Source organism: Eleginops maclovinus, chromosome 14 (genome assembly GCF_036324505.1).
Source record: "Eleginops maclovinus isolate JMC-PN-2008 ecotype Puerto Natales chromosome 14, JC_Emac_rtc_rv5, whole genome shotgun sequence".
NCBI lineage: Eukaryota > Metazoa > Chordata > Actinopteri > Perciformes > Eleginopidae > Eleginops > Eleginops maclovinus.
Genome location: NC_086362.1, coordinates 1,213,922 through 1,223,411, shown reverse-complemented (window position 1 = coordinate 1,223,411; position 9,490 = coordinate 1,213,922). Strand labels below are relative to the sequence as shown.

General features: G+C 44.2%; 1 protein-coding gene across 2 annotated transcripts; it reads left to right on the top strand.

The window, feature by feature from the left end:
• On the top strand, positions 1-8,710 carry LOC134876173 (L-amino-acid oxidase-like). Of its 2 annotated transcripts, none has more exons than XM_063901069.1 (9): positions 1-93; positions 407-654; positions 1,235-1,285; positions 2,001-2,236; positions 2,783-2,895; positions 2,966-3,167; positions 5,049-5,117; positions 5,205-5,341; positions 5,468-8,710. In XM_063901069.1, exons 3-9 carry the CDS (start codon positions 1,252-1,254, stop codon positions 6,255-6,257), a joined length of 1,581 nt encoding a protein of 526 aa, XP_063757139.1. In that variant the 5' UTR covers positions 1-93; positions 407-654; positions 1,235-1,251; the 3' UTR covers positions 6,258-8,710. The 2 variants fall into 2 exon arrangements, with proteins under 2 accessions (XP_063757139.1, XP_063757138.1); XM_063901068.1 differs by having other exon boundaries at positions 1,215-1,285.
• The last annotated feature ends 780 nt before the right edge of the window (positions 8,711-9,490 follow it).

The window sequence follows — 9,490 nt, the reverse complement described above, 5'->3', positions numbered from 1 at the left end:
GAACCCATGTCGACCAGCTGATGAAGAGGAGATTGCAATATCAGTAGAAGAAACCAACCCTGATTTTGGTATTTCATGCATAGTGAACATAAGGTAAGCTTCTTGCAGCCAAGAGCAGTTAAAGAAAGGGAGCTTTGTAAAGGTGTGTGTGTTTTAAATGTGACTCTAAGAGCAGGGGTTCACTTTTAAGATTTCTGGGAATCTGATCATTATTTATCTCGACCGTTGTAAAAATGCTTTGGATAAAAGCTGTGTTTAAATGCAGTCGATTAACAATTGCCTTTAGCTGAAGGTTCTGCAAAAAAAACAAAGCTTTCAGAGATTTTATTTTGGTGTATTTTATTGATTGCTGAGTTTTAATACTTATCTCCCAAAAGAGTTTATAAAAGAAGAAATATTTCCACAGATTCTTCCCGTGTATTCTTTCTGCTGGTTTGGATACTCTCAACCCCCCCACCCGAAGAAACATGACCACTGATTTTCTAGTCCATAGTTAAATGAGAGGACAACCTGATGGTTAAAATGTACAAAACATGTGTGAAGAAGAACTTGCCTGATTGCAAAGTCCCGCCCTCTGCGGTCAGATGAGAGGATCACTGGGGCTCTGAAGGAGCGCCCCGTCACAACCCGTCTGATGTTGAAGCTCCAACTAAGGTAGGAAGACTTAGATTTCATATTGTGTGCAAGAGGTGTCTTGGATAAATATATAGAAAATGAGACAGCCTAGACTGGATGTAATCAGACCCTGAAGGCAGAGTCAATGCTACCTTAAATATCATAGAAATAAAATAAATATTCAAAGCTTTATTTAAATATAAGTGAGTAGAAATATGAAACCATTAAATGTATAAAACAGGATAAAAGAAGAACACAAATAAGAGAAAAACATGCTTTTGAATATATAATATAAATGAGTTTCATTTCATACATTTTTATGTAATCAAATAAAAAACATTGCTTTTTAAATCTGGGGAAAATAGATGGGATGATCAGAGACAGCACATCTCTGCTGATGAGTTGTATGAAAACTGGAGAAGAAACACACACACACACACACACACACACACACACACACACACACACACACACACACACACACACACACACACACACACACACACACACACACACACACACACACAGATCACTTTACAGTTGTTAAGATGAAATACTGTAAATGTTTGTCAGGATTGAATTATTTCTGTCTCTTTTAGTTTCTGTTTCATTTCTTCAGAAAGCTTCTGAACTGAGATGGATTCACAGCCGGAGAGGAAGAGGATTTCCTGTGAGTATTCTTTCAGAAATATTGAGTTTTTATTCTGTGTTAAAATCACAAAAGGTTGGCGACAGCGATCTTTGGAAATTCCCTAAATGTATGTCCAGATGAGATAATGTCTTCAGAGTTGTGCATGCTGTCGCTGCGGTCACTTCCCAGTTCTGCTTTCTGTTCTGTGGTCATGGTCTCAGTTATTATTCATCACTGCATGATAAAACACAAGGATTTTACTGGAATATTTCACAGGTCACATGCTGGGTGAAAGGAGTGGTGAAGTAAACCCAACAGATTCTGACTGCAGCTCATTTATTTGTCTTACTTGACTTTTTTTATTGACTGTTTTAAAATGTTGTTATATTAATACTTTTCATGCTTTCCCCATATGTTATTCCCCTAAAATAAAAACATCCTCAGAATATTGATTAATAACCAGTATTTTAGTTTATTGTTATATTTGATAAGCCTAAACATTTCAAACTTTCTAAGGGTCTTAAATGTCTCATTTCATCTGAATCCCTTTGGTTGTTGGTAAAATCCTCTCTATTATAATTGATATACCTGAATATGTTTGTGTTTATTAAATTAATGCTCTTTAATTATTTATTTTTGGCACTAAGTTCTTATTTATTACTTGTAAAGCACGAAGGGAAGCACTGAGGCTCTCATTAAAGGTCCCTCTCTCCGATTTCCTCCTTCACTCCCTGAATAATACCTGTGTTTCCAGGTGGCGTCCGGCTGCTGCTGCTGCTGCTCACACTGTGCCTCAGCAACACACCAGCGGCCGCTGGGAGTGTGAGGGAACATCTGGAAGACTGTCTGCAGGACAAGGACTACAAGGAGCTCCTGGACACGGTGAAGCACGGCCTTCCCCACATCAAAACCTCCCATCACGTGGTCATCGTCGGGGCCGGGGCTGCAGGACTGACGGCTGCAAAGCTGCTGCAGGACGCCGGGCACAGGGTGCAAGCTCTAATAGACTTTATGAACTGTAAACGTTTCTCATCATTTAAAGGCTCTAAAATAAAAGCAATAATGAAGGGTATGATATATGTAAGTGTAGCAGCATGGGCTGGTAGACAGGACTCTGTGTCTCAGTTCTTCATGGTTTATTGCACTTATTGTAAGTAACTATGAATACCTTCATCTAAATGTAGTGTAAATGAAACTGAAAATGACCTTTATTCAAGGTTCACATGAAATACATAGAACAGACCAGAACTCCAATAACACCAACAGGAAAACCAGACCTTAAATACATGCAACTGAAAGCAATCAGCAATCAGACAGGAGGGACAACTCAGAGACACAGACATGAGGCAGGGGTTTTCAAAATAAAACAGGGAAACAGACGGACCGTGACACTAACATCTCTTATGTGTATACAACACATGTTCACAGTTGCTTAATATAATCCATGAGTGTCCCACCGAGACATGAGGCTCAAATACAATGTCTCCCTCTCTATCAGATATTATATTAAAGGGGTTTTTCTGTGTGTTGGACAAGGTAACTATAGTGGAGTCCAGTGGTCGAATTGGAGGCCGGGTGGAGACCTACAGGAACGAGGAGGAGGGATGGTACGCTGAACTGGGAGCCATGAGGATCCCCAGTTCTCACCGGTGAGTCAAAATGTTTGAGAAATAATTCCCTCATCTGAAGTCTGACTGATGGAAATGCGTCTGTCGGCAGCATCGTCCGCTGGTTTGCTGACGAGCTGGGGGTGAAGCTGAATCCATTCGTGATGGAGGACAACAACACCTTCTTCCTGGTGAACGGGCTGCGCAGGAGGACGTACGCCGTGAAGGCGAACCCCAACATCCTGAAGTATAAAGTGTGGAGGAGAGAGAGGGGGATGTCTGCAGACAAGCTGCTGCAGAGAGCTCTGCAGAAGGTACAACAAACACAGGAGCATCCTGTGGACATCTGAGGACTTCTGTACTGACTTCCTGTGGACATCTGAGGACTTCTGTACTGACTTCCTGTGGACATCAGAGGACTTCTGTACTGACTTCCTGTGAGCATCAGAGGTCTTCTGTACTGACTTCCTGTGGACATCAGAGGACTTCTGTACTGACTTCCTGTGGACATCAGAGGACTTCTGTACTGACTTCCTGTGGACATCAGAGGACTTCTGTACTGACTTCCTGTGGACATCTGAGGACTTCTGTACTGACTTCCTGTGGACATCAGAGGACTTCTGTACTGACTTCCTGTGGACATCAGAGGACTTCTGTACTGACTTCCTGTGGACATCAGAGGACTTCTGTACTGACTTCCTGTGGACATCTGAGGACTTCTGTACTGACTTCCTGTGGACATCTGAGGACTTCTGTACTGACTTCCTGTGGACATCAGAGGACTTCTGTACTGACTTCCTGTGGACATCTGAGGACTTCTGTACTGACTTCCTGTGGACATCAGAGGACTTCTGTACTGACTTCCTGTGGACATCAGAGGACTTCTGTACTGACTTCCTGTGAGCATCAGAGGACTTCTGTACTGACTTCCTGTGGACATCAGAGGACTTCTGTACTGACTTCCTGTGGACATCAGAGGACTTCTGTACTGACTTCCTGTGAGCATCAGAGGACTTCTGTACTGACTTCCTGTGGACATCAGAGGACTTCTGTACTGACTTCCTGTGGACATCAGAGGACTTCTGTACTGACTTCCTGTGGACATCTGAGGACTTCTGTACTGACTTCCTGTGAGCATCAGAGGACTTCTGTACTGACTTCCTGTGGACATCTGAGGACTTCTGTACTGACTTCCTGTGGACATCAGAGGACTTCTGTACTGACTTCCTGTGGACATCAGAGGACTTCTGTACTGACTTCCTGTGAGCATCAGAGGACTTCTGTACTGACTTCCTGTGGACATCAGAGGACTTCTGTACTGACTTCCTGTGGACATCAGAGGACTTCTGTACTGACTTCCTGTGAGCATCAGAGGACTTCTGTACTGACTTCCTGTGGACATCAGAGGACTTCTGTACTGACTTCCTGTGGACATCAGAGGACTTCTGTACTGACTTCCTGTGGACATCAGAGGACTTCTGTACTGACTTCCTGTGAGCATCAGAGGACTTCTGTACTGACTTCCTGTGGACATCAGAGGACTTCTGTACTGACTTCCTGTGGACATCAGAGGACTTCTGTACTGACTTCCTGTGGACATCTGAGGACTTCTGTACTGACTTCCTGTGGACATCAGAGGACTTCTGTACTGACTTCCTGTGGACATCTGAGGACTTCTGTACTGACTTCCTGTGGACATCAGAGGACTTCTGTACTGACTTCCTGTGGACATCAGAGGACTTCTGTACTGACTTCCTGTGAGCATCAGAGGACTTCTGTACTGACTTCCTGTGGACATCAGAGGACTTCTGTACTGACTTCCTGTGGACATCTGAGACTTCTGTCGAGGACTTCTGTACTGACTTCCTGTGGACATCATGCACTGATATCTTTTACTATTGCTGCAACCTTTTGTATCTTATACACACGTTACGTCTTTAAGCAGGGCCGGTTTGAGCTGGAATGATTAATACTGATAATATTAATAATACAAATAAATACGATAAAAAAGAAAAATATCAGTAAAATATAAATAATATAATAACAATGGCAAATTAATTTACCCAATACGCAAAACAGAATATTTAATAGAGGATCATTGGTACACAAACTTTCTATCTACTATTGCTTGTTTTTTTTCCTCACCCACCACAAGCATACATGAAACAGCTGGATGCTAATCATGTTTTCTGTAGGTGAAAGATGAAGTGGAGGATCATGGCTGCGAAGCTGCACTACGAAAATACGACCACTACTCTGTGAAGGTAAATGTTATTCACAAACAATATAAATGCTGTGTTCACATCGTCCGAGGGTAGGACTATAATGTGGAAAGCTCTGTGTGTTCACAGGAGTACCTGAGGGAAGAAGGTGGCGTGAGTCTGGAGGCGATTCGGATGATCGGAGACTTGCTCAACGAACAGAGCCTCATGCACCTAGCGCTGACCGAGATGATCTACATCGAGAGCGACGTCAGCGACACCACCACGTACCAGTCTTACTTTCTCCTGAATTCATTAACGATGCAGAAATAAGTCATGTGACCGTGCAGTAGTTCCTTAAAGCCTAATCTGTTATATTTGTTTCTGGACACTAAAAGTGTTTTGTCTTGCAGGTACGATGAGGTGACGGGCGGGACCGATCTGCTAACCAAAGCCTTTCTCACCGTCCTCGACGTGCCCATCCTCCTGAACTCTAAAGTCAAACGTATCCACCAATCAGATCGGGGGGTTATCGTGTCCTATCAGACCGATCCAGAACTTCCCCTCACCGACCTTCATGCCGACGTCGTCCTGGTGACCACCACGGCCAAAGCCGCCCTTTTCATGGACTTTGACCCCCCCCTCTCCATTAAGAAGATGGAAGTCCTGAGGGCGGTCCACTACGACAGCTCCACTAAGATCATCCTCACTTTCAGGAAGAAGTTCTGGTTGGAGGATGGCATCCGAGGCGGCAAGAGCATCACCGACAGGCCGTCTCGGTTCATCTACTACCCGAGTCACAGTTTCCCAACCAATAAGACCATCGGGGTTCTTCTGGCATCCTACACCTGGTCCGACGACTCCCTCCTCTTCCTGGGAGCGAGCGACCAAGACCTCAAGGAGCTGGCGCTGAGAGATTTGGAGCAGATCCACGGGAGGAAAGTCTGGTCCCTCTGCACTGGGGTGTTGGTGAAGAGGTGGAGCGCCGATCCTCACAGTTTGGGCGCCTTTGCTCTCTTCACCCCCTACCAGCATTTAGATTACTCCAAGGAGCTGTTCAGAAGCGAGGGCAGGGTGCACTTTGCTGGGGAACATACAGCCTTCCCTCACGCCTGGATCGAGACGTCTATGAAGTCTGCGATCAGGGCTGCTGCTAACATTAACACAGAGGCAGCCAGCAATCAACAGCATGACGAGTTGTAGCATCTCCATCCTGCAAATGAGCGTGCTGTAGTTTTAGAGCAGCGATGCAATAAGCAGTACTCTCCTCTAAATGTACTTAAAGTAGCGACAGTAAAAGAAGTCATTGTTTGATTGGTCCATTTCAGAATAATATCTCTGATATGTTTTATAATGATTGATCATTAAAGTGTTCTCAGAGCTGGTAAAGGTGCAGCTAGTTTGAATGGCTTTGTATACTGCAGGGTAGCTGCTGGATTTACTGCAGGTGAACTACAGTCTGATTTAATCCAAATCTGCCCGGCAACTAAAGGTATTAGTACATGTAGTGGAGCAAACATAGCATGAAATGGAATGAAGAACTTCAAAAATGTAGTTTATAGTACTTTACACCACTGGCAATAAGAGCTCTTTATTAAACACTCATTTTATTCACAGTTTAAAATACAATCTTGAGATAATATGATTATTATAGAATACGTTTTGAATATAACTTTACATTAACCAAAACCCCTGAAACAAACATAACCCTAAATAAAATGCTCCCAGAACATTAATTCTATTCGCCGTAACATTGGTTTAAAATCTATCAGATTAACACCAGCACCGCCAGGGCTCGCTGTTTACATAAAACCGTCAATGGGTCAAATGTACCCACTGCTAGAATGCATTGATTTTCAAGGTACAATGCTCTTTCATTTATCATACTAGAACACAGGGTTCTACTCTTTAATAAAATGATGGGACGGCTTCACTTTCCTCGGAGGCTGGGTGGATCGCTGTCAGATGACCCGTCAGCGGCAGAACAAACCCAGGACACATCACTCGGTTTAGCAGCGCTAAGGCCTCCTGTACATTCATGAGTCTCTTTCCTTTGTCCATTTTAAAAGTCTCTCTACAAAATATGACCGGCTCTATAAGGAACAGCAGTACACAACACGTCAAGTTTATCTTTACACGCGAAATAAATAACGCGAAAATCACTGCATTTTCTGTAGGGGTAAATATTACCTGCTGGCTTTCAGGAAAAGTCACGGACTGGGAGACTTGAATATTTTGTTGAAACAAAGTTCCAGACAATCAAGAAACAGCTGCGGGTCAAATTTACCCGTTGGCGGTTCTAGTGTTAAATTAACATGGTGCAGGAATGTTGTTTTTCTGTGTTGGGCCCTGAAGGCTGGATCCCTTTACAAAAAGCCAATGTGATTCCTCCATTTCATTTTGGATTGCTTACCATGGGGTGGTCCAACAAAAATACGTACATTACTTCACACAGAAGAGTTTTCCGGCTCGGTGCAGAAACAGCAGCGGCAGCACCAGACTGCTGGGCAGACTGAACCAGTTGGCAGAGACCAGCAGTGCACAGCCTTCCTCGGGGTTCAGCAACTTTGACTGCCCCAGAGACAGACTCACGATCATGCCTGCGAACCACAACCCGCCTCCTTCCCCTGGCCCTGGATCAATCAGACTGCAGAGAACAGAAAGGCTGCAGAAGGTCAGGGCAATTAAAGTGACGACCAATAAGATGAACACTGGCACCAAGTGCAAGCTGTATCTGCACGTTAACCCGCTCATTGCAAAGCTCAGCAGCCAAACGCACGCGACGCTGGTGTTTCGTATTTTGACGCCACGCACCTTTTTGAGCCCCATGTACACAACGGGGTGAACCACGGCCAGGTATCGCTCAATTCAGGTTAGGGTGTGAAAGCCAATCTGTCCAAAGAAAACTATATAACTGACACACACCCCCGCTTTAGTGACCTCGGTGATGTACGTGATGCCCGCCACCCCGTGGATCATCTCTATGGCGGCCAGGTGGTAGGTGAAGACGTCGGAGTGGCTCGTGGTTTCGAAGGAGCGCTGCCGCCGCCATCGTTGGTAGCCCAAGACAAAGACGAGGAAACAGAAAGGGTAGAGGAGGATAGATAGATAGAATCGGAGGATGAAACCCTCTTTATTTGTCACATGCATGCACACAGCAGAGCACACACAGTGAAATTAGTCCTCTGCATTTAACCAATCCTAGTACTAGGAGCAGTGGGCAGCTATCGTGCAGCGCCCGGGTGAGGGTGAGCTTTGTGACGTTGAAGGTGATGGACATGACCACTGCCGCTGGTGAGTTTAGGCAGTGGGTCTTCGAGGAGGAAGAGGAGTTCACTGACATCTCGGTTAATCGCTTTTATGGATAAAAAAGGAGACGGGAGAAATTAATTAACTGACGCAACAATTAAGACATTTGCAGACATCGTTTTAAAAGAAGTGGGCATCGAATTGATCCCTGTGGCACACCAAGAGCGTTATTTAAAAAGAAGCATGTTGGAATTTTTGGTTACAGGTTAAATCATGACAAATCTTCTTCAAGTAAAAGCTTTCCCACCCCAAAGTACAGAAACAACCCGGACAAGTTCAGTATTCACCCTGGGATATTAAAGCAGATGATTGTGTATTGTAATAAATCACTTCTGCAATTAAATCAACACCATCAGATTATGATTTATTTCATGCAGATGTTTTAAATATAAGCATGCTATAACACACTTCCAGAATATGTATAAGTGTATATTTAGTTGATTGAGGTTCATAAAAATAGCTAAAGTTGTCACCACAATGAAGAGCGGCATGTTAGTAAAGCTACATGTTATATTTGAATGAAACACGCACCTTGTCACGGTGTTGTTGATGATCTCTCTCCGCACTCTCTGATTCTCTATCATCTGAATCTCATTTATTAATACCTATGTGTGTGACACACAGCTGCAGGACTGTGGGCTTTTGCATGTTGTCAAACTAATGATGGATTCCAGTCACTCTACACTGCTGATGGTGGCATGCAAATGTTCCTCTCACTTTGTGTTCACAGTCAGGCAGAGCGCAGGGTCCCCGGCAGTGTGTTGCTCCGGGAGGTTTCATTAACATAGAGTGTAAGTAAAGTCATTGGTTATTTGTGAGGAGTTTTCTATGCTAATTCTAATGCTACAATAAATACACCACTGTCTGTCTGTCTGTCTGTCTGTCTGTCTGTCTGTCTGTCTGTCTGTCTGTCCGTGTCTGTCTGTCTGTCTGTCTGTCTGTCTGTCTGTCTGTCTGTCTGTCTGTCTGTCTGTCTGTCTGTCTGTCTGTCTGTCTATCAGTCTGTCTGTCTGTCTGTCTGTCTGTCTGTCCCTCTGTCTGTCTGTCTGTCTGTCTGTCTGTCTGTCTGTCTGTCTGTCTGTCTGTCTGTCTGTCTGTCTGTCTGTCTATCAGTCTGTCTGTCTGTC

Bases quoted from the DNA above. Each gene is read 5' to 3' on its own strand.
- LOC134876173 (XM_063901069.1), top strand. From the start codon at position 1,252: ATGGATTCACAGCCGGAGAGGAAGAGGATTTCCT. The intron at 2,896-2,965 runs GTGAGTCAAAAT...GTCTGTCGGCAG, and splicing joins AGGATCCCCAGTTCTCACCG to CATCGTCCGCTGGTTTGCTG. The intron at 3,168-5,048 runs GTACAACAAACA...TGTTTTCTGTAG, and splicing joins TGCAGAGAGCTCTGCAGAAG to GTGAAAGATGAAGTGGAGGA.